Source organism: Coloeus monedula (genome assembly GCF_965178545.1).
Source record: "Coloeus monedula genome assembly, chromosome: Z".
Lineage (NCBI taxonomy): Eukaryota > Metazoa > Chordata > Aves > Passeriformes > Corvidae > Coloeus > Coloeus monedula.
The window spans coordinates 67,705,000-67,729,440 of NC_138822.1; the positions used below are offsets into that span (position 1 = coordinate 67,705,000).

At 39.0% G+C, this 24,441-nt stretch overlaps 2 protein-coding genes across 3 annotated transcripts in view; one reads left to right on the top strand and one right to left on the bottom strand.

The window, feature by feature from the left end:
* MTREX (Mtr4 exosome RNA helicase) overlaps window positions 1-10,836 on the bottom strand; it is a 41,965-nt gene extending 31,129 nt beyond the window's left edge. The window contains exons 1-12 of one of the 2 annotated variants that reach the window (XM_082301793.1): window positions 10,695-10,815; window positions 9,855-9,986; window positions 8,654-8,720; window positions 6,931-6,993; window positions 6,305-6,417; window positions 5,290-5,464; window positions 4,281-4,371; window positions 3,808-3,932; window positions 2,508-2,606; window positions 1,627-1,729; window positions 1,355-1,486; window positions 81-160 (exon numbers count right to left, since the gene is read on the bottom strand). In XM_082301793.1, the coding sequence (XP_082157919.1) occupies window positions 81-160; window positions 1,355-1,486; window positions 1,627-1,729; window positions 2,508-2,606; window positions 3,808-3,932; window positions 4,281-4,371; window positions 5,290-5,464; window positions 6,305-6,417; window positions 6,931-6,993; window positions 8,654-8,720; window positions 9,855-9,986; window positions 10,695-10,810 (1,296 nt within the window). In that variant the 5' untranslated portion in view covers window positions 10,811-10,815. Of the gene's footprint in view, window positions 1-80; window positions 161-1,354; window positions 1,487-1,626; window positions 1,730-2,507; window positions 2,607-3,807; window positions 3,933-4,280; window positions 4,372-5,289; window positions 5,465-6,304; window positions 6,418-6,930; window positions 6,994-8,653; window positions 8,721-9,854; window positions 9,987-10,694 lie in introns of both variants that reach the window. The other variant, XM_082301794.1, reaches the window with a different exon arrangement.
* A 347-nt stretch (window positions 10,837-11,183) lies between these two features.
* Window positions 11,184-24,441, top strand: part of DHX29 (DExH-box helicase 29) — a 30,054-nt gene continuing 16,796 nt past the window's right edge. Inside the window, exons 1-14 of the mRNA XM_082301726.1 lie at window positions 11,184-11,367; window positions 13,796-13,869; window positions 14,674-14,787; window positions 15,346-15,475; window positions 15,836-15,978; window positions 16,828-16,953; window positions 17,408-17,534; window positions 17,802-17,963; window positions 19,406-19,571; window positions 20,528-20,651; window positions 21,074-21,670; window positions 22,360-22,503; window positions 22,598-22,774; window positions 23,367-23,507. Coding sequence (XP_082157852.1) covers window positions 11,187-11,367; window positions 13,796-13,869; window positions 14,674-14,787; window positions 15,346-15,475; window positions 15,836-15,978; window positions 16,828-16,953; window positions 17,408-17,534; window positions 17,802-17,963; window positions 19,406-19,571; window positions 20,528-20,651; window positions 21,074-21,670; window positions 22,360-22,503; window positions 22,598-22,774; window positions 23,367-23,507 — 2,406 coding nt within the window. The 5' untranslated portion in view covers window positions 11,184-11,186. The remainder of the gene's footprint in view (window positions 11,368-13,795; window positions 13,870-14,673; window positions 14,788-15,345; window positions 15,476-15,835; window positions 15,979-16,827; window positions 16,954-17,407; window positions 17,535-17,801; window positions 17,964-19,405; window positions 19,572-20,527; window positions 20,652-21,073; window positions 21,671-22,359; window positions 22,504-22,597; window positions 22,775-23,366; window positions 23,508-24,441) is intronic.

Here is a 24,441-nt window from a genome sequence, read left to right on the forward strand (position 1 = left end):
ACCCTCAGCTTCACAGGTTGCAAAAAACAGGACAGAGCAATTCAACTCTATTCAAAAGAACCTGTTCAATCTCCACTCACCTGAGGAAGCTTTTTGTCTTCATCGGAGAGACAATCAATTGCATTATTGAAGACTTCTTCAACCATCTTTTTTTCTTCATCTAAGAAGGCAATTTGTAAATTATCACAAAATGTAGAAGGCTAATACCAGATGTAAATAAAGTGATACCACATTCTAATATTTACAAAAGTGTACAATAAAAATTGAGCAGAACACTGTGAAGTCTACACAAAACCACCCGCACTGGCTCAGATGATCAAGACTTCAATAAGCCTAGAGGAGCCAAATGGTAACCAGAAGCAGATGATCAGGAAAAAGAAAACTAGAACAAACCTTTCAGAATAGTCCAAACTTCAGCTACTTCCAAGCTTGGGATTTATCAGTTTTACGTGCTCCCTGCCTATTTCATAAACCTCCCCTGTTCCTCTTCCACCTACTAGTCCCTGTCTGCATGGACATAAAGGCTCCTCCCTATTAACTCTCAAAGTTTACACTGTTTCCACTAAGTAGTATGAATATCAAGAATATACATTCAAAGGTGTGATTCTGAAGAAAACATGAAAATGCATTTACACTTATATTTTCTGACAGAAAATTTTCTGACTATATTTTCTGACTATTCTGCAACACTGAACCAAAATGTGCAATGATTGGAGCAAGTAAGTAAGCAAGCAAGAACCCTGAATATTTCACAAACATGAAATAGTACATTGACTTACAACAAATTCCTTATTTTTGTTAAAACTCTTTAGCTTTCCAAGAAGTGATGAGCTTTAACTTATTTGCAAACCTTGGTCTTAGTCCAAGACAAAAAACATCTTTAATTACCTTTTGGTTTTTACTTTGAGGAGAAGGGGGAAAAACGAAAGAAAGAAAACTGGGTTGCATTGTCAAGAAAAAACAGTCTAGTGGTTTGTTACACCATTGTTTGGACTTTGAGAGTATACTATTTTTCTAATGAACATAACATGAAAATTTTCGGAAATACTTTTGTTATGATCAGTCTTCTCCCATTACAGACAGAATTTTCTAACAACTCTTATATTATTATTACAATAAACGGCATACTGAAGCAAGAAATAGAGTTAAAATCAATGAACAGTTCAACATTGCGATGACCAAGTACTCTGTACACCAACACCTTCCTACCGAATACAGCTTGAGATACCAGCATAGTAAAAGAAAAAAGCAGTACGTATTCTCCTTTTGGTTTTACACAAGATGTTCAACAGGAAAAGTAATATTTCACATCAAACTACATCTGTGAATAGAATTCGACTGGATTTATCTGTACCTGTATTGAAATCTAACTTTGTCATCTGAAGTGCATAGGCTTCACAGTCTTTCTTACTGAAGCTGAAAATAATCACAGGTTGGAAATTCCTTTCCATGATCATCTTCACAATCTTAAAAACATTTGAAGGACCTGCAGGAAGATTACATTCATTTAAATTAAATTTTGCAACAAAAAGTATCTTATGGAGTAACTGAAACACAAGCACAAGTTGCATAGAACTTCAAAAAACATTTATACCAAAAATTACCCCAGAATGGGTTCAAACTCACCTTTTGTTCCTCCTTTCCTGCCTTTCTGATCCCCTTTTGCTAAGTCTCCTGCATCTCTAAGCACTTGCATTGCTGTATTAAAATTATCTTCTCTGAAATCTCCCTAGATGTAAAACACAAACTTTGTAAGGAGTTGCTTACACAGCCCACTTAAAAATACCTAGTGCTTTGCACAGCCAGTACCATTACCCCATATATACACAGGCAGAAGGACAAAAACAATTCATAAGCTATCAAGAGTTTACTAGGTCAGTGTCACAGCTCAGAATTACATTGGTGTCTCTGAAGTTACTGCTCCTTGCTCTATCCACCATATTATCCACCATGCCAGACCTGCTAAATGACACAGTACCAAAACTGACTTTTAGGAATGTCCACATAAAACTACACTGCCCAATGAAAACCTATGTTCAAGTGCAGCACTACTGTTTATGGCATCAGCTACTGCTGAGTGAGCTAATGATAAATTTTAAACAAGTTGTTAGCTGAAAAACACCTGAAGAAACAAAAATATTTTGCCCGACTAAAGTCAAATTTACATGCTCCTGCATTTTCTTTTGAGTGAGAAACAGTACAAGGAAATCAACTACTCTGCAGATGTACAAAAAGCAGCACACATTTTAGGAAACAAGCAAGAATGTGGGCACTTAAGATAGCTCAGGGAAGTATTACTCAGCTGATTGCATGACATCAGATAACAATATCAATTTCTTGTGTAAGACTCCAAAAATCTAAAAGCAATTCAGAGATCACCATGACCCGCTTGTACTTAATTTTAACAAAAACATCCTTTATACAGCCTATCCAAATTTTGCAAGAGCTCAAGCTTTTGACTGTTAAGTCAGGAAAACAATCTTTCAAACAGCTGGAGCAATCCTTACATTTTCATCAACAACCAGATGGAGTCCATCTCCTCCTGCTGGAAATATATAATGCTGCAGTGGAGTGGGTCGATAGTCAGTGTAAATCACATGGCAAGGCTATAAAGAAAGAATTCACATAAATATTTTATAATTGCATTGTAATATCACTTGCTTGATGGAAAATCTAATACATTACTATTAAAATACAACTTTCTAAAAACCAGAAAGGAAGGCTTTTGAAGCTAAGACAGAAAATTTTCTATCCTGAATATGAATTTTGTACTAACGACATTGTTTAAGAAAATGAAAGTTTGCAAATGTTTTAGAACTCTGAAGACAGCTATAAAAATTCTTTCTCACAAACACAAAAAGTAAGGATAGGCAGTGTTTCTTTCTGCATTATTAGACAGGCTTGAAATATTAACACCTTCTAAAATCAAATGAAAACCTGTTAATTTCTATTTTGTAAAAAAAGCCTGAAGTATTTCTGAAATACCTAAAAAAGACTCACAGTAGACTTTCATGAGCATTTAAGGTTTCAATGCATCAAGAAGACTTGTTTAGGAAAAAAAACAAAACTTCCCATAAAACCTTAAATATTGCATAAATCTGCTTTTAAAAAAATGGCAATTTAATGTTCTACAAAACAAAGTCAAGGTTTTGTGCCAAGTTTAAACAGACATCTTTTATATTATACTCCCTTCATCACAAACAACTTAAGAATCAATCTCCAGGATATTTTTAAATTTGGACCAACCTCTTGTTGATAACAAATTCCCCAGTTCTAATCCACAAATTCTTTTAAATAAAATCGCATCTTAGAAAAAAACCAGAATAGAACTTAAAACCCAAAAGTTACAGGACAGGAGAGGTTTCTTAAATTACACTTTTCCCACTTGCTTGCAAGCATATATAGTATTTCCCACAGATTTAAGATTTGCTTTCGATTTCTGCATGGCCTTTTTACAGAGCTCCTCCACCAAATTCTCCCAAAAAACCTCTTGTCTATCAGCCCTCAGAAAATCACAGTATGTTCACCATGTTTCATAACTCAGAATGTTTGCTGAAATCAGGCAGGTACCTAAAAAATTGTGGAAAATAAACATGAAGAAACAGCCTTAATGTTGCCACGTAGAAGCAACAGCCAGTACACCTGCAAAAGCAGGAATACAGCCAGAGAACCAGGACTGATCTCTACCATCACCTATAAGCAATAAAATGACTAAAAAGATACTCAGAGGTCCAGTTATCAACCAAACAGACAGTATTATGTCACAAGACAAAAAGGATAAGAGGTACAGCATATCAGAAATATAACCTGTTTGTGAAGATGGCAGATCCATTCAGCAAACTGACGGGCATTTGGAATAGTTGCAGAAAGGAACACATAATGTACGTTATCAGGAAGCAAAATAATTGTCTCTTCCCAAACCACACCACGTTCTGAAAATGGAAAGGCATATGGGAAATTTATGTGATCAAAGCATGCCTCTCATCCCTGAAGCCAAAGAACAGCATGCTTAAAAAGAAAATAAGACAAAAACTAAAACAAAACTCCCCTTCACAAGTGGGGCATATCAAATGCCCTCAAAATCATTTCTGCTTTGGCGAAGAAAATGCAAACTACAACACAGAATTACAAAAATTCAGTAGGAAACAAATTCTGAATGATTTATACAGAAAGATGACTGATTTTAAGAGAGAAAATAAGACTTAATACTTCAAAAGAAAAATAAATTGTTCTTGGAGGAAAAAAAAAGATTGGAAAAAAAAATGGTATGCATAGAATACCTGTATCTCTCATGTAGTGGATTTCATCAAAAATAACCCATGCGACTTCACGCATAACCTCAGAACCTCTGTAAAGCATACTTCTCAAAATCTAGAAAAGGAAGTAAGAGTTGAGTCTCTTTACACAAAATAAACAACAGTCGTGTTACACAAACATTTATAAGAAACTGCCAGAATTTTTGGTTCACATTTACATGGGTACATGAAATCATACTTTGCGCAAAACGTAAAAGCATTTAAAGATAAGTTGCGAGATGCTTTCCAAGTTCATTCCAATCCAACAAATCTCATTACATGAGAAAAACTGGTTTCCCTCAAAGGAATGTGAAAGAATGAAACAACGTATTTCTCCAAGCTTCTACATGGCAGGTAATTGTTACAGGTCTACTTCTGCAAGCCCTCTTTTTACCTCATCCTAAGAGGAAATCTTTTGTCAGAAATTGAATTATCCTGTCCCACTAATCTTTCCCTACCAAAGTTTTGCTTGTTTCTTTTGAGGTAAAGACAAAAAGAGGAAAATTCCAACTCATGGCTGTACTTCTACAACAGAAATGTGACAAACTCTGTAAGCAGTACTTGGTTACCAAAGGTGAAAAGCGGCATATTCCTGGAGCTCTAGCACCTACTGTGAACCACTCAACAATCCTTCAATGATGTTACTTTCCCTATTTTGCCTTTCTAGAACAAAATACTGACCACAGGATTCAGTAAATCTGACTTTCGGCATTTTACGTTTACAAATACTCAGTGTCTTGAGCACCCGGGAAATGAAATTCTGACTTTCTCCACATTAGAATCAAAAGTTCCTGGCTTATAGTTCAAAAGTACAAATTCACAGAGATTTACCTAATTTTCTAAATAACCAAAAGTTAAAATGCTCAAATGGGTCATAACGAACTCTAGAACATTTTCTACCCTAACTGGGCAAGTTTAATGCTTTAAAATTAGACCTCCCCAATCAAAAAAGGGTAGAAGAAAACACAGATCAGGAATTAATGTCTGATCTTACCTCAGTTGTCATTACCAAACAAGAAGCTGTAGGGTTAATGGTGACATCCCCAGTCATCAAACCAACATCCTGAAATTCTTCATACATCTCACGGTACTTCTGATTACTCAAAGCTTTAATTGGACTTGTAAATATCACGCGCTGCTTTTCCCTCAAAGCCAGGGCAATTGCATACCTGTATTCAAACAATGTCCATATTAACAGCTGTCAGGAAGACAGAGCATATGACTTTGTTTAAAAACAAAATAAATTGCGCAATTCAGAACACAAAGAGAATGATTCACAGCATTTGAACCCACACTCTTAACACATTTAGCATTTCATATCTAGATTAGTAAGTTCAGTGCAACCTTAAATCAACTACATATGCATCTCTGGAGAGTGAAAAACCTTTAAACACCAAGTTAGCTGATTTTTATGGACACCAGAGTACATGTAGTTTAATTAAAAAACTGTCATTTTCTCACAACAAAACTATTATTACTTGAAGCCATGCTCTAACATATCTTCATGTACACTTCACTCCTTGCTTCAGGTCAGCAAAGCCACTTCACTGCCTGAACCAAACCCTGGCAGAAAATATACACTACCTTTTAAGAATTTCTTGCCCAATAAACACAAAGTTGCCAACTAAAGCAAACCAGTGCTTCCAACAAAGCAAAAAAAGACCACACAAGAAAGTCCTTAGTAGTTCTATCCAGGGGCTAGAAAACAAAGGTATTTTTTCTAGATTTACAGAAATCTGTATTGAAGAAGCTTCCATTTCAATCTGTACAGCAACACCTTGACAGTTTAAAAATAAAAGCTAAGCTTAAACACAAATTAAACCTTTTGTTACCCACTAAACGACAAAAGATGTAAATTTCATATTCAAGGGTAGTCAATTTAATTCTAACACCGATGGACTGAACGTTGCATCAAGAAATTGAGACACAACAGCTACTGACAGCACAAGAAAGTGTCAGAACGGACATCACACTGTTCTTTCATTAGAGCCTGTTAGAGAAGTACTTACTCAGCACAAACAGTTTTACCAGCTGATGTATGAGCTGACACTAACACAGACTGGTTATTATCTACACAAAGAATAGCTTCTCTCTGGAAGGCATCAAGAATAAATGGATATTCCTAGAAAGAGAAAAAACAAAAACATTACAGAATTTTAATACACTTACATCTAATTAATTTTCTGACTGACCTAGTGTGTAAATTAGAGACAGGAACTAAATCCTGCAGATACTTGTAATTTCCGCTGATCTAAGCCAGTATTATGCAATGACTTTGTATTTAAATATTTTTATCTCATACCACACCTAAGATCTTTGCTTATGTCCTGTTGTCATAGCAAATGAAAATCTTGCCCTGATGACTGAATTTTCTCTAATTTACTAGCTTAGGAAGAGAAACTAAAATGATGCCACCGCCTGATGTAACAAAAAGAACGGACATCATAACAGCCTATCCACCTCATTCAACCACGTAATTTTCTCTACAGAATTTTAAATACAGAAACATCAATCTTATTTATGACAGGCTATCTTTTACAGACTTTACTGACAAAGTACATAATTTCTCCCCTCTGCTCTCACCTAGTATGTAAAGCATGTACAAAAAGAAAAAGAAATGGAATCTACCACATACTTTTGCAGCTTTTCCAGTTCTTGGCTTCAGACCCGTGAATTCTTCATTTGCTGGAAGCGCAACCTACAAAACACATTTAAAATAAAAACAGTTGCAGATTTCTGTGTCCACAGCAGTGACATTTCTGGCAATATGAAGTATATGAAAACCAATCTGAATTTCTGTTATCCTGTTTCTACAAAGCTCATGTGTCCAGGGTTCATCCCTTCCTCTCAAGAGTTTTTCTATCAATCTCTTTATTCTCCTGCCCCAACAATGCTCCTTCTCTCACTTCTCTGATATCCCTACTGTATTGTGTGAGATATTACTGCTTCAGCTACCTTGGAATACTAGCTTTTCAGGCCAAGACACAATCATGTCTTCCGGCCAGTGGATGTTTGAAGTAATTACTGAGCTCACATTGATAAACATTCCCTTTTCAAGTACACTGTATCTATACTGGTGACATTCCCGTTCCTTGCCAATATCTAACAGTTAATCACTTTAAATACTTAAGCTCTCTATACTTACTAAGTAATAGCAAACCTTTACCAGACATCTCAAAATAACAAGAATTGTACAGACACATGGGCTTTAGAACCCTTATCAGCAAATGTTTATACAGTTCCTTCATTACAAAAGTCTGATGATACAGAGCCCTTGAATGTGACCCTAATTAACTTGAGTTAGTTCTGGAAAACAGCACACAAGAGAAAAAGACCATAACAGTACAAGGAATTTAAAATTTACGTATTTGATTCTCACATGAACTCTTTCTGATAGTCATATATGGATGCAAGATGATTTAAGAAAACCCAACATTAATAGTTTATATTTCTTGCATTTGAATTTGTATTTATGTCTATGAACACAACTTGAAAACGGAAGTTTTCATTACTTTGCACATAAAATAATCTTTACAAGAAAGTCTTTCATTCTTGAACTAGAACAGCAGAATACCTCAATGGTCTGATGACACTACGAACACAAACATGTCTCACCAACCAGTAGGTTCTTCTCCTCAACAACAGTGCTCAAAATGTTCTTGTACCTTACAAATATGGAAACCTATCAACATTATGATTTGAGTCTTTCACAATCACTCATTTTATTTTAAGTATGATTGAAACTCTTTCTGGTAAAATACTTTACTAATTTTTCAAGTGCATTTTGTGCATGCTCAGTGTCAGATAGAGACTTCAAATTCCTCACAACCTTAAACATAGTATGAAATACTGTATCTGCTAGAGTGCAGGAAAGCTCTGGAGAGGTATCAGGACAGGCTGGATCAACGGTGTGAAGTTCAGCAAGGTCAAGTACAAGGTCCTGCCCTTGGGTCACAACAACTCTAACAAGCACTGCAGGCACCCCCAGGTGGGGGGGCAGCTTTTTCTCTGAGGTAATAAGCAAAAGGAGGATATGAAATGACCTTAAAATGTGTATGAAGAGATTGAACATTAGAAAAGACTTGTCAAGCACTGGACCAGGCCGTCCAGGAAAGTGGTTATCATCCCTGAAGCTATTTAAGAGATGTGTAAATGTGGTACTTGGGAACAAGGTTTAGGGGAGGACTTGGCAGTGACAGGTTAATGGTTAGACCACAAAGGCCTTTTCCAACCTAAAAAATTTAGTGATTCTATGATCTAATAATTACAAGCGGAATAACGAATACTGTTATACTGGCAGGATACACACAATTAGGTGAAACAAGCCTATTTTTCATCTGCATTTTCAGTGCACTCACCTCATGTGTACAACCTTCAACAGTGTCCACAGACTGCACCTTTACTTGAGGCATCAGATCTGTCAAACTAAAAAGATATGAGTTAGGATTGCCAAAATAAGTACTCAAAAATCCTGATCTTTATAAATGTGAGTATGTTGAATTTCACCTTTACTTGAATTGCAACACTAAAAAAAAAAGGATGCACAGTCTTGGCATGGACAGGCAGCAGAGGTTACCACCAGGACTAATACCTGTAAATTAAAATTTTGCTACCATATAAATCTACTTTAGCTATTGACTCAAAAACTGCACCACACAACAGCACTTGGGTCACATTTATTCCCATAAAGTTTTATGATTAAATGAGGTCTTTTTTCAATACGTAATGAAACAAAATTCAAGACCTGTACTCCTGCTACTAGTCAAGACAAAGTAAGCAGCTTGAAGCATCTCAAGCAGCTGCCTGAGGACAAGGCTCCTCTTTTCTTTACCAGTTCCTTCTCTCATGGCCACAAGAAGGGCCTAATGCCTCATTGCAAGAAACTGTTTATTTCTGATGGTTTTAACATACTTAGCAAGCTACTTCAGGCAAGTATACATTCTACTGATACCACCAACACAGAAAATGACTTAAAGTATTGTCTCTGGTTCTGTTTTGCTTCTATGCAGTTACCCTTTGTTTACAGTGTTTTGAGAAGTCTTCTCATGAGCTTTTCACAGAAAATCTGACACTGAACTTCAGAAAAATTAAATGCAAGACCAAATGACAATGCAGTTACCACCTTACATGCCTCAAAAGCCTTGTTTGTCCTATTTGCCAATTTACTCTTCCGATATCCCAAGCCAACTATGTCTTTCAACATCATAGTACACAGCAAGCCTGTCTCCTCCCACGTACTTCCAGCTCATCTTCTGCTCTATGTGAAATGAACATGATGGCTTTGAGCAAGAGTCACCGATTCACATGAGTAACTACAAATTAATGTATACTTTCTACTGCAAACATCCACAGGTCTGCAGTATTTTAAACACACCCAGTGCTCATCACTGCTGAGGCTGCACTAGCAGCACATTCTCATTTAAACAGATAATGGAAAAACAAACTTGTGCAAATTCATCTTTACATGAAAACACCGCAAAGCTAATTTTTATCAACTGTTCCCAACTGTTCCCAGTGTGGCTTGCTAGAACTACCTTACACATTAAGCCGGGCACTTACTTAACATCTTCTGATAAAACATCTTCCAATTTCGGCTTTTTTCCCAAAAAGACATTTTCAGTACTATCAAGCTCAACTTCCCTTTTTGGCTTTACTATTGCTGGTACTGAAGGCTTTTCTTCCAATCGTTTTCTGCAACATAAAAACGTAAGAAATTTACATTTTGCCTCATTTATTTATGTAGTTTCAGGAGAAAAAACAGATAGGCTAAGGAAACTGTGATCCCATTGCACTTGGTAAACAACCCAGGTAACTCCATCCACAAAAACTGTCGTGGAATTTCAAACCAGCACCCAGATAAGATGGCCACCAGGTCCCCATACTGCCCAGCTGACCACAGCACCAGGGCTGGCTACAGCTTTAGAGCCAGGGATCCTGGGAAAGTGCCTCACAGAATCACAGAATGGGTCAGGCTGCAAGCGACCACAGTGGGTCATCTGGTCCAACCTCCATGCTCAACTAGGACGATCCTAGAGCACACTGCACAGGAGTGTGTCCAGATGGTACTTGTATAGGTCCAGTGAGAGAGACTCCCAAAACTCCGGGCAATCTGTTTCAGTGCACAGTCACCCACGCACTAAAGTTCTTCCTCGTGTTCAGGTGAAACTTTCTGTGCATCAGCTTCTTCCCGTTATCTCTTCTCCTATTGCTCGGCACCACCAAGAAGTGCCTGACTGCATCCTCCCGGCACCCTCCCTTCAGACACTTATAGACATTGAGTCCCGAGGCGGTTCAGCAGCTCAATCAAGCCGGCAGAAGCCGGGCCCAGCGTTACGGCCCTCACCCCTACCGCCAGAGCGCCCCCGGTATAGTTGCCTCAGCGCCGCTCCGCGCCCTTACCCCGGCCTCCTGGCACCCTCGGCGGGGCCCGTTTTGCTTTTCTTGGCGCCAGAGGCGGGGACGGCCGCGTCCTCCTCGAACACGCTGAAGAGCTCATCCCCAAAGGCCTCCGCCATCTTAGCGGCCGCGCTCCCACAATGCCCCGTGCAGGGCCTCACGCCTCACGCGAGAAGGGCCCTTCCGGCCCCGCCCCCCGAGGGGAGTCAGAGACTCCCGCCGGTTCTGGCACCCAGAGCCGCCCGCACGGCCCGTGCCGTATCCCGATTTCGATTTCTGTCTGGATCTGGCTCTCGGTCCCGATGCCGGACCCTTATGTGACCCTCCCCCCGGGCACACACCCGGCCCTTTGCCTCTGGGAGGTGATGCGCGAAAACCCGACGGAGGCCTCGCGGCCTACGCGCGTGCGCTGGGGGTGCTGGCCAATGGGACGCGGCGGCGGCCGTGTCAAGTGCGGTGCCCGTATGTGCGCGCGCGCAGGGCGGCGGGGGTGCCATGGGCGGCCGCAACAAGAAGCAGCGCGCGGGCGGCGCGGCTCATGCGGCTGCTGCCGCCACCGCTGTCACCGCCCGCGCCGGCGCCGCCCAGGCCGGGGCAGCTGCGGCCGGCGGTCCGGCCAGCCGGGCTGCCCCGCCGCGACCAGCACCTGCCTCCAAGGAGCCGCGTGTCAAACAAGGTACCGCGCCCCGCGGAGCCCGGGGAGCGGCCGTGCCGTGCGGACGAGGAGTGGGGCCCGCTGTGCGCGCGGCTGAGGGTGCCTTGGCTGGAGGGGCAGTGCCCTCAGGGAGCCCCCAAGGGTGCGGCTGCCGTGGACCGCGGCGTTACGAGGAGAGGTCGGCCATAGGGGCTGTTGTTTCCCAGCATCGGGAGAGGCAGCTGGAATTACTCTGCTCCTAATCTGGTTGGGCCTGGCTACAGCCCGCCTTGCCTGTCTAGCTGGTCAAGGGAGGCAATCCTCCCCGTCTAGTCGGCCCTAGTGAGGCCACGTCTGGTGTTCTGTGTCCAGTTTTGGGCTTCTCTGTGGGAGAGAGGAGCTACTGGAGAGTGGATCTACCCAATGGAGGGTCACAAAGATGATGTCTCTCCTTATGAGGAGAGACTGAGGGAGCTGGGCCTGTTCAGAGAAGACTGGGAGGGGCTCTCATAAATGTATATAAAGATTTCAAAGGCGTGTGCCAAGAGGGTGGTGCCAGACTCTTTTCCGTGGTACCCAGAATGAGGAGCAATAGCTGCAAACCAAAACACGACAAGTTTTACCTCAACATGAGGAAGAAATCCTATACACTGAGGGTGGCAGGGCACTGGAACAGGCTGTCCAGGGAGGTCATGGAGTCACCCTCTCTGGAGACATGTAGAACTCACCTGGATTCATTCCTGTGTCGCCTGCTCTAGGTTGGATGATCTCTAGAGGTCCTTTCCAACTGTACCTATTCTGTGATTCTGCTGCCATGGGTGTCCCCGAGCAGATAAGCCTTGGTGGCATTGCTGTGTTGAGTTAATTACAGAAAGTCTTGTTATTAGATGATCAGTAGCTCCTGTGGAGCAAGTGTTTGGATGGTACTTTCCCAGATGTATGTCTTTGTTTTGTATGTTATTAAAATTAATGTAATGTGGATTTGGGATTGGTTTAGGGTTTTTTTTCTGTCTTGAAGGAGCTGTTACAGGGCTGGAGGCACTTCTGTGGTGTTGGATAAGATAAAGGATGACTGTTCTGAGTGCAGTCTGAATAATGATATTCTGCAACACTGTGAGATGCCTATTTTCAATAAGCCAGCTTTGCCAGAAGTAGCTCAGATACTATATGATGTTAGAACAGCTTGTGTTGCAGACCATGAGCAAATCATGCAATGGCCAGGGCATCTGAGATTCGAATTTGTTAAGAAAAAGTTCTTGTAATCTGTTAATATAAGCTTCCTGGACCTGTTAATGTAGTCTGCTTTCACAAGTGTGGGCTCTACCAAGTGTAGTTCTTGTGTCTTCCACTTCTCCAGTAACCACGGTACTCAGTCCTCTTCAGAAAATATCCTGCTTCTCTCTCAGGCTGCATACTGTGGTGAAAAATCAGTCAGGGTACGTGAAAGCTAAGTTGGTGTATTCTAAAGAGCCCATTGGTAAGTGCCAGTGAGTAACTCCTGAGTGCTGACAGCTGTTTGTCTCTCCTGAGCAGAGGTGACCATACTTTTTCTGAAATGCAGTTACCAAAACCTGGTCTGATCTCAAAGCAGGCTCTCCCAGAGCCATTCTGCAGGCAGGCCAGCCTGGATGAACTGTGCCTCCTGGAACAGCACTTAGCCACACAGGCTGGTGGAAGCTGTGGGCTTGCTCAGTTTCTTCCTACCTGTGGAGTATCAGACACTGTATGTGTGCTCGGAAAGTGATGGAATTCAACAGCAAGCTGTGTGTTGTCATTCTAATGACAATAAATAGTTTTGTGAATTGGGGTTTGGTTTTTTTAATAGCTGTTAAATGAGAAGTATTTAAGACTGGCTGTAGCAGAGCAGGCCAAAGGCTTCTGTAACCCAGTGCCCTTTCCTAGGTAGGGGACAAAAGCAGGTATGTAGGTAAGAACAGATCAGGCATGCAGAGATATAGGCTCCACCAGCTGTGGCTTAGGGTCTTCCTGAACCAGATATAATTTTTTTTCAATACTCTCCCATATCAATTGATTTCTTTACTTCAGAGCTGTTTTGTCTGCCCTCGGACCTCAGTAAACGTCCACTGTCCATAGCTTTAGTGGCAAAGGGTTCTGTTACATAGCTGTGTGCTCTGTAATAAAAAATCCTTAGCAACCTTGCATGTTCTGAAGCTGCCATTTACTTCCTATTTGGCAATCCTTTTTCAGTGTTGAGAGGGTGAGCAGTCAATCCCATTTCCTCTCATTATACTCTCTGAATTTTATATTTTGTCTACCAAGACTCATAGCCCTCTTCACTGTTCCTTGTTTAAGGCCTTTCTTGATTATTATTGTCTTTATGCACCTGCAAGTTTCTGGCAAGTTAGTGTAATAGTTTACACTAACCTGTGTTATGTTAGGTCTGCTTTAGCTACTTTAAACAATGTTCTCAATGAGTTTTGTGTAATTGATTGTTATTTGAAATTTGCAGGTCCAAAAACTTACAGTTTTGGTTCAACAACAGATTCCAGTAGTGCTGCAAATCTAGATAAATCTGTTCTTAAGGCAAGTATCTTCTTTATGTAAACAACTTTGATTTTCATAATACTGCTTTAGCTGAGTAAATATTTCTTCAGGTGTATTTCAGTATTATGTTGTGCACGTAAACTACATTAATGTGTGAGATAGTCACCATTTTGAGTTTGATATTGTTTAGGGTTTTGAGTGTCCTTTAAGAAATAGAGATAAATTAACAGTGTAGGAGAATGGCTGTCTGTTTTTTAAATAACAAATCATACTTTGCATGCAAGATTATTTTAGGAGTTAGGTTTGGGCTTCTGCTGTGTGTATTGATTTTTCTTCCTGTCAGGAAAGAGTTACAGATTTTATATAACAAACTTAGTAGTAAGTAAAGCCTGGTTCATGTTTCAGAAGAGTTTCAAATATTAGAATTATTATACTAAATTTGTTTTTTATAAAGGTGGTTTGGAAGGAGGATATCACAGATTGCATCTTTATGTCCAAATTATCTTATACAAGTAGAACAGAAAGACCTTGGTTTTTCTGGTAGAAATTTTTGAAAATTTACGTATGGCATTTCACTTAACATACCAAATTTCCTTGAAAATGTAAATGGGCTTTCTTGGTAATAAGGAATGAACCCCTCTATTTCAAGTATAAGCATATAGCTTGCAGAAATAAAGGTATCCTTTTTGTAAGAGATGTTTAGGCCACTTATGGAAAGCTTGAAAAATTGGAATTTGAATGGCAGAGAGATTTCTGCATTCTTACATCCTTAGTCATTAAGAGCACTGACATGTCAGAAAAGCTTCTAAGTTTACCTTGTATCAACTAATTTTTTCTTTGCAGGTAATGATAAATGGTAGTTTGGAGAAAAGGATTATTGATGTGATTAATAAACACAAAAACCAAAATGATGACAAAGGAATTATTTCCAAAAGACTAACTGCAAAGAAACTACAGGTACAGTTCAAAGTTTTAGTTTCCATTATTTATGTAGAATAAAGTTTGGTTTTTGTCATTTTTATCAAGTGTCATACTACACTTCTGTATACAGTACAAGCCAATACACCATGCTTTTCAGTAGTTACATTAATGATTAGTCAGTGAAATCAAGAAGTATGCTTATTAGGAAAGGCACATCTTTATGGATTCAGGAACTAAAATCAAGATGTTTCAGACAACATAGAGGAATAGTACTTAATCTGAATGATTTAGGTTTCCTACATTTTTCATTCCATATACTTGGAAAATTACAGGTATGTCCTTATTTAGCTAGAAAATATATTGTGTACAGAGGCAGGAATGTAGATTTATTTATACCTATGCATGCATATTTAGAAAGAAAGTATTATAAACTCTGTGTGCAAAACAATTTTCTGCTTAACTTCTAGATACATTGCTGCACATTGTTTATCTCCCTTTAATGCTGACTTTCTGATATGTGGGAAATAGAGCTTTGCAAGCCTGTGTTACATTGTTAGATTAAATACTAACCTTTTCTGGCTGTCTTATTTACAGGATGTATATATGGCTTTACAAAGATTCTCTTTTAAGACTGAGCACATTGAAGAAGCAATGAAAAATACACTTTTGTATGGTGGTGATCTTCACTCTGCACTTGACTGGCTTTGTTTAAACCTCCCCGATGGTGAGTGTGGTGACAAAATAGTTCTTGACAGAAGAGAAACAGGACCTCCTAAGCAGTAGCATTCCTACTTCATAGTAGCAATTAAATACAATGTGTTTCTAAGACTAGTAGTTACAACAGTGTTCTTTTCCTAGAGGCACGCCTGACTGGTTCTGGGATATTTTAGTGTATAAGTCTTGTGGTCTTCCTGTTTCTGCACTTGGAGTTCTGTGGAAGTCCAGTGAGCAAATAGTATCTTACATAAATGCTAAAGCCTAATTTTTATTTCTGTTTGTGTTCTTCTAATTGTTTCCCAACACACTTTAAAATATTTTCCTGTAATTATTATTGATATTTTCTGTGACATGTTTTATTTTGAAGATGCCTTGCCTGAAGGTTTTAGCCAGCAATTTGAAGAACAGCAGCAGAAACCTAGAGCAAAATTTCGTTCTGTTGTGTCACAGCATGGAACGCTGCCTCCCTTAGAAGACAACAAAAAGAAAGAAAATGGCCCTGAAACTAAGGTAATCTGAAAATCTAATCTCTAGTTACTTGGGGCAGGGCAGGGAGGAGAGAACAAAGCTTTCAGAAATATGGGAGATGTATTGATTTCAAGCACTGATGTGGAAAGCTTATGAAAGTGTTGTATGATTGATAGTTGTCACCTGCATTTTAATTTCAGTGGAATGGTAATTTAAATGTATTTTTCCTGTGAAGGTTCTTTGTAGTTCATTTTTGTGGTAAAGCATGGAGAATCTCATGAGATTTAGGTTAGGTATTAGGAGGAAATTATTTTCTGTGAGGGTGATGAGACACTGGCACAGATTGCCCAGAGAAGCTGCTGATGCCCCATCCTTGGCAATGTTCAAGGCCAGGTTGGATGGGGCTTTGAGCAACCTGCCATAGTGGAAGGTGTCTCTGCCTATGGCAGGGGTGTTGGAACTAGATGATCTCTAAGGTCCCTCCCAACGCAAGCCATTCTATGACTCTATAGATTAATTGCTTAATTTTATCCTATAATGGGTTTTTTCTGTTTATTTACATGTGGCTCTCTCTACACACTTGCATGGGTTAAAGTTTGCCTACCTGCTTTCAGTGTTTTGATTTCTGTCGTTATTGAATCTTAAACTAGAAGACAAAAAGATTTCATGCAAATAATTTCATTCTTTATGGCAATTATAGTTGCTCTAGTGTTAAGATCTATTTAAGTGTATGGTGGAGTATTCACCCTGGTTGGAGAAGTTTGATCCATTTTTTTTCTTGTCATATATATATTTTATATATAAAATCTTAACCAGTAGCTCCTGGATACTGGCAGAAAAAGCATTGTTTTCACGTACTTTATCATTACTTTTAACTTATATTGCTCTTAGGAAACGAATGTGAGGAAAGAGAAAGAATTGAGTATGAAGGAATGGATTTTGCAATATGCCGAGCAACAGAGTGATGAAGAGAAGGATGAGTCTGTGAAAGAGACAGAGCAAGAAAAATTTGACCCAGTAAGCAGAATAATGCTTCATGGAAGTCTTTCTAAAAACTGATATGTCTGGTACATCTGCATGTGGTGGATCTATTCGTTACAAAATTGTGTGTTACAAATTGGGGATTGAAAACTTCTTTTGTGTTATCAGTAATGCATCTGGCTGCTGAAGGAAAATCTGTTGAAGCTGCTTCTTTTCTAAGTTGTTTTTCCTTTCCCATATTACTTGCACTGGGTTCAAAATGTTGGAATGTAATGTGCAGGAAAAAAAATTTAAAATACATTTCAGTGAGATTGAGTGAGTTACTATCAAATTCTGGGAGGTTTTGAGTGTTAGTTAAGTAAAAACTCATTTTTCCCCCATTGTGTAAGCTTGGTATAAAGGATAAAAAACCTGCACTTTATTATGAAGGTCATTGAAAGTGACAAGCATACCATATTCAACTTGTAATTAATAATTCTGTTTGAAATAGAATGAGAGGTATGTACATCTGTCTGCCAAGCTTTCAGAAGCAAAAGAACAAGCAAGCATCTCCAAGCAAGACAAAGACAAGCAAGGCCAGAAGGCAGCACAAGAAAAAATAAGAAGAATTCAGCAAGGTAGAGCTATGCAAGTTACCTGTGTTTTATTTTCTGGCCTGCATGTTTGTTAGGCAATTAAATATTGGAGTCAGATTGACTTGAAGATGATTTCATTATCTTTTATGCCACTCTGTGAAATGAAGGCTTTTCTGAATCTGTTCTTTCTCGGTCAAATGCTAAAATGTCAATAACATTTCACTACTTCTGTTTTTGGGTACTCAGTATGAATTAATGTAGTGTTTTTTAAGCCGTTGGTGGGTGTAAGTTATATTCTCTCTCTGACAGAAATGGCAGTACTTGAGGAACATCCAGTATTTAATCCATCTATAAAGATTTCAAACCAACAGCAAAATGAAAAGAAAAAAATTCCCTCACCTCAGCCTCAAGAAACCACTTTGAATTTGAGTTTGCTTGAAAAACCTGATGGTGCTGCAAAGGAAGACAAAGGTGCGTTGGAAGTGATTCAGTATAAGCTTGAATCATACCATAAATTTCCAGAATTAGTTGTTGTTTTTCTAGGTTTGCAGTGATGAGTGAACAAACTCTGGTTGGAAAGGAAGGTGGATTATCACAGAACCAATTAGCTTGGAAAAGACCTCTGAGACTGAGTCCAACCTATGACCAAACACCACCATGTCCATTAGACCATGGCACTGGGTGCAAAGTCCAGTCTTTCCTTAAATACCTCCAGGGCTGGTGGCTCCACCACTTCCTTGGGCAGCCCATTCCAATGCTCGACAGCCCTTTCTGTGAAGAAATCCTTCCTACTGTCCAACCTGAACCACCTTCCCTGATGCGGATTGAGGCTATGTCCTCTTGACGTATCGCCAGTTGCCTGGAAGAAGAGGCCAACCCCCACCTGGCTACAGCCTCCTTTCAGGCAGTTGTAGGGAGTGATAAGGTCACCCCTGAGCCTCCTTTTCTCCAGGCTAAACACCCCCAGCTCCCTCAGCTGCTCCTCACAGGACTTGTGCTCCAGACCCTTCCCCAGCTCTGCCGCCCTTCTCTGGACTCCCTCCAGCACCTCAATCCCTTTCTTGCAGTGAGGGGCCCAGAACTGGACACAGCACTCGAGGTGTGGCCTCACCAGTGCCCAGTACGGGAGGACAATCCCTGCCCTGGTCCTGCTGGCCACACTATTGCTGATCCAGGCCAGGATGCCATTGGCCTTCTTGGCCACCTGGGCACACCCTGGCTCATGTTCAGCTGCTGTCACCAGCACCCCCAGATCCTTTCCAGCCCCTCTGTCCCAGCCTGTGGCGCTGCCTGGGGTTGTTGTGACCCAAGGGCAGGGCCCAGCACTTGGCCTTGTTGAACCTCACACCACTGGCCTCAGCCCATCGATCCAGCCTGTCCAGATCCCTCTGCAGAGCCTTCTTGCTGTCCAGCAGATCAACATTCCCACCCAACTCAGTGTCACTTGTGTACAGTCTGTCTCACTGACCAAGCTACCTTTAAAGGATCTGGACTTGTTTTAGCAGATTACGTTGAAAGCTATTTTTGTCATGCTGTCATGTCTTAAAAATTAGATTTTCTTTTTTCAGTTGTAGGGCTAGTTGCTATTCCAGTCACCTTTGCATGTTTTTCAACTATTTTCATTGTAAATATTCAAATTGTCAGGTTATTTTCTAATAACGAAACTTTAATGAAATTTCTAAAATTATTGGGTGATCGGAGATAACAAAATACTGTAATTAATTTTCTGCCAGATACTTCTGTAGGAAAAGCAGAAATTTCTGTCATGTATCATCAATACCTGTATTTCTGCAAAACATTCCAGAAAATAGTGCTGTCTAGTTAAATACATGTGAATAAAAGGTAAAAATTACTTCAAATGAATGTAGAATAAATTTTAAGATACTTAAAAATGTGTTTTTCTGCTCTTGCAGTGAAAAAGAGGGAGCCACTAGATATAAGAAATTTTGATTATAGTGCTCGAAGCTGGACTGGTAAATCTCCAAAACAATTTTTGATTGACTGGTGCAGAAAGAATTTTCCCAAGAGCCCAAATCCTGCTTTTGAAAAAATTCCCGTTGGAAAATATTGGAAATGTAGGTATGTATTTCCTGTAATCTTTACATTTGTCTTTTGGTTCATTTGAAAATAAAAACCGGGTCAATTCTGTATTGTTGATTGAGATTTATATTAATACAGTGTGTTTATATAGTGTGTCCTGTTTAGTCCATCAGGGATGTATTTTACTCTGAATAGCTCTCAAAAGTGATGCTTGGACTAGACAAAGTCACAAAAATAAGATTCTAGTGAATGATCCCATAAAGCAGGGATAAGGGTTTTTTATTCGTGTACTGCTGAATGAAAGATTAGTCTGAAGCTGTGAGATAGATTTGAACAGTTTACATTTGATATTCAAAGTAACAAATCAAAGATTCGAGTTTGTGAATACCAAAACCACTCTGGAGATTGTGTGAAATAAAGTGCAAATTAAAAATTTGTATTAAAACTAACATAAATTTGTAGGCAAGAGAGTGCAGTATCTTATTTTAAAATTTCTTTTAGAAGTCAAGTGTATAATACAGATTTGTAAAGTAGAATATTATCATGTATAAATAAAGTGTCACAACATTATAAATGAGCAACATTTCTTGAAGAAACCAAGGAAAAGAGCTTGTTTTCTTGCTCAAGCGAAAAACTACTAACGGACTGCCACCCTAAGAATATGGAAAATTTGACTGCTGCTCTGACTGGTGTTTATCTGTTAAACAGATGTTTGCATCTCAGTAGATCATTAAATGTCACCTCGACCTATCCTATATGCTTACAAGCCCACAAAAATTTAGTCCTTCTTCCAAAGCACCTAACCTTAATGATAATCTGTGTGTATATAAACACTTCTGCCTTGAAGAAAGTGAAGATGTTTGTGAAGAGGAAAAAAAAAAAAAACACGAATTCACAGCTGGAATCTTTGCTGAAAATGTTACGTTATATAGGTATTTTCTGTTTATATCAGTAGCAAAAAATTGAGGTAAATGCCTTTGAAATATCTCTTTAAGGGTCAGGATTATCAAGTCATCAGATGATGTAATGGCAATGTGTCCTACAATTGTAACAGAAGATAGTATGCAAGCACAACATCTAGCTGCTACTTTGGCGCTCTACCATTTAACCAAAGGACAAGTAAGTTTCTTAGCAGTACTACTGTTCTTGGCCTCAAATCTGCTTCTGCACTTTTTTGTTATCTATATTATTATCTATGGTTAGGTTCTAAAAATAGTTCCATGTAGTATTTCCCATTAAATTCTTTGCTTCTATTACAAATTCATTTGTTTTTATCTAATTGTGCATTTGCTTTGCAGCATACAGAAATTATTTTTTTTGTAAAGCTGTACTTTCAGTCTTGTAAAAACTGTAAGCTAATTGAAAATAAAAATTTATCGTTGACGTTTCTATTACTTCTTTCATAGTTTCTGTATTTAGAATGACTTCTTTCTCGGTTTTTGTCATATCTTTTGACATTTGAGTTTGTTTACACATAAAATATTAATGATGATACTACTAAGTAGTATGTAATAGTTTTTTTCTGCTTTTTGCACCTGAAGTCAGTTCATCAGTTGCTGCCTCCTACCTACCGAGATGTCTGGCTAGAGTGGAGGGATATTGAAAAGAAAAAGGAAGAGGAAAGCAAGATAGAAACCAACAAGCCACGTGATACTTTTATTGCTAGATTATTAAACAAACTCAAACAACAACAGCAGCTACAGTCTGAAAATCAGCCAAAACTATCTGAGGGTCCTGAAGATTCCTGGGAAAACTTAGTTTCTGATGAGGACTTCAGCAGTCTCTCCCTTGAGACCTCAGATGCAGATAATTTGGAACCTTCAAGGATTTTGTTTAAGAAGCTGCAGAGTTCTTCCAGATACCAGAGGCTTCTGAAAGAGAGACAGGATTTACCTGTGTTTAAGCACAGATACTCAATTGTAGAAACTCTTAAAAAACATCGAGTAATTGTTGTTGCTGGTGAAACAGGCAGTGGGAAGAGTACCCAGGTGCCCCATTTTTTGTTAGAAGACTTGTTGCTAGATGAAGGATCAAAAAAATGCAACATCGTTTGCACACAACCCCGAAGAATCTCAGCGGTGAGTCTGGCAACCAGGGTTTGTGAAGAGCTGGGCTGCGAATCAGGACCAGGAGGAAAAGTAAGAAGTGTCTGAATTCTTTTGCTTGTCTTGATCAAATAAAGGGGGCTGGATTGTTGACAAAAAGCAAGAACATTATTTCTTACACAACAAAACAATTAGATGTTATTTTCTCTTGAAAAGGACTTCTTTATAACTTGGTATGTCAGTTATTTATTTTGTCTTGTCACCTGTGAACCTGTAGGTATCTGTGTATGATTTCTAAAATCTTCAGAGGCTGATGTAGAGCAACAGTGTTTCATAGTGGGAATGGTCAAAGATTTGAGCAGATGCTCCAGGGACTATTGGTCATCACTATGACTAGGGCTGAAGCAAAATCCCCTGAATAAGGCTCTGAGCAATCCAGTCTGGCCTTGAGAGAGGGCCTTTCCAGTATAAGTTATTTTGTTATTTGAAGAAAGCTGAAGTCCTGCATTTCTTAGGGTAATTTGTGCAAAAATATTTTTGAGACTGTCAGAGAGTCCTGAAAAGCGCCCTGATTTTACCAGCTCTTTGCTACTCTGGATAAACTTCTGTATTTTTCTTTTCTTAACAAAGGAAAGTACTTGTATGGAAGTGTGGTAGTCATTCAGTATACTACTTAATTAGCAACTTGTGCGGTGTCTGAATCTGACAGTAGAGTTCACTAAATTTTGAATATTGTGAGCTTGTATGTTTAGTTATTCTATATTTTTAATTTATTTTTTAAGAATTCCCTGTGTGGATATCAAATTCGTATGGAATCAAGAACAGGAGAAGCCACCAGACTACTGTACTGTACGACAGGTGTCCTGCTTCGAAAACTTCAAGAAGATGGTCTTCTTTCAAGTATATCTCATGTTATTGTAGATGAGGTTATCAGTTCTTTACTGTTCTGCAGAAATTATAATTATTCTGGGTCTTGACCTGTACTAAATTCTTGCTATAGATGTGTTTTTCTAATTCTAGGTACATGAAAGAAGTGTCCAGTCTGATTTCTTGCTAGTTATTCTGAAAGAGATCTTGCATAAGCGTTCAGACCTGCATCTGATTTTAATGAGCGCCACTGTAGACAGTGAGAAGTTTTCCAGCTATTTCTCACACTGTCCCATTTTAAGGATCTCAGGGAGGAGCTACCCTGTTGAGGTAGGTAGATGTTTATTTTGATTATGCAAGACACTTTGTGTGCATGTGTGCAGTGTTTGCCTGGTTAGTATCTAGGTAATATACCTATATCACTTTTTTTTACCAAAAATACAGATCTTAAAATAAATATTTTAGGGACTTGTAGTCCTTTTCTGAAAATACAGAATAGCTTCAGGGCTTTGAAGTACACAGCTGTACTATTTCTTCGTGATGGATTTAATTGATTACAGTCAGTCCATCAGTGACATTTTGATTTTTCTCTGTTAAACCTAGGTAGAAGGTAAAGCATTTAAAAATTCCTCCCACCCCCTGTAACTTTGTCATTGCACTCTTAGGTGTTTTTCTTACTTGTGCTATGTAGACTACGGTAAAGGTTATGTAATGATCAGGTGGAGAAGCCCATTGACAAACTTGTAGCAGCTCTAAGGTTAGGTTTTCAAAAATTGTAAGAGTTTTAGTTGAAATCTGGAAGATTTATTGCAACATTAAGGCATGCCCTGTTCAACTTTGTTCAGTAAGCTTTAAAAAGTGAAAAAGGCTGCTCATTAATTTTTGACATGCCTTGTGTTTTTTCTTTGAATTTTCACTAAAGATTTTTCATGTTGAAGATGTAATTGAAGCAACTGGCTATGTTTTGGAGAAAGACTCAGAATATAGTCAGAAGTTCTTGGAGGAGGAGGAGGAAGTAACAATAAATGTTACCGGCAAAGGAGGAAACACTACAAAGCGCCAGGTAAAACAGGCATTTTTAGTTTTGTCTTGGAAATTTTGAGATTTTTTATTATTTAATCATTTTGGTTCCTTTGAATTAAATGTTATTGGATTGTAGAATATCAAATATTCTTTCAGCTTATAAAAGACACAGTGGCACTCCTACAAATACTTGTGAATGCTGCACCCTTTTGATTGTCACTCCAACTCCTATATAGCTGTCTTGATTTTGCTGTATTTGATAATGAGATATCTTGTAGATTCCCAGCTCTGCACTATAAGCAGCAGCAGGGAAAGCATTTAATTTTTTTATGCCAAAGACTTCTCCTACATAGTGAACCTAACAACAGAAGAGACAAGGCTTTATCCTTCCATGAAAAACTCCAAAGAACCTCCAACTTGACATGCCAAATGAGATGATTTACATGAGATTGTTGTATAGACCTCTTTTCTTTAACAGTCTGTGGTTAATCCTTGAGTACTCTGCAGTCAGCTCTCTGTGCTTTTGCATCAGAACTCTTGAAGGGGAGATTCTGTCAGTGCCGTCTGACTTTGGCAGCTTAGGCTGTTCATGTAGACTATGTATTTTGGGGGGATACCCATCTGCTCCAACTTGCTTTGCAAAACTTCTGGAAATTTAGCTTGCTATGATCAAACACTGATACTTAAGTTGAAAAAAATACTCTGGTGTGCTCTGTTGATTGTCCTTCAGTACAGAAGAATACGTGGTGTCAAGCTTCCTTAAGTATATTGATTAACAGTGAAAAAGTTTACAATAGTGCCACTTAATACAGAAACTATGCTATGTGTTTAAGATGCCTGGAAACAATTCAAATGTATGTCTCTCCTGCTAACTCTTCTTTCTTGTTCCAAAACACTGCAGGAGTTGCCACCTCGTTCATTCTTAATTTTCGTTGCTGCCATTACTTGAGAAGGGTGAGGTGAGGGAGAGGGAA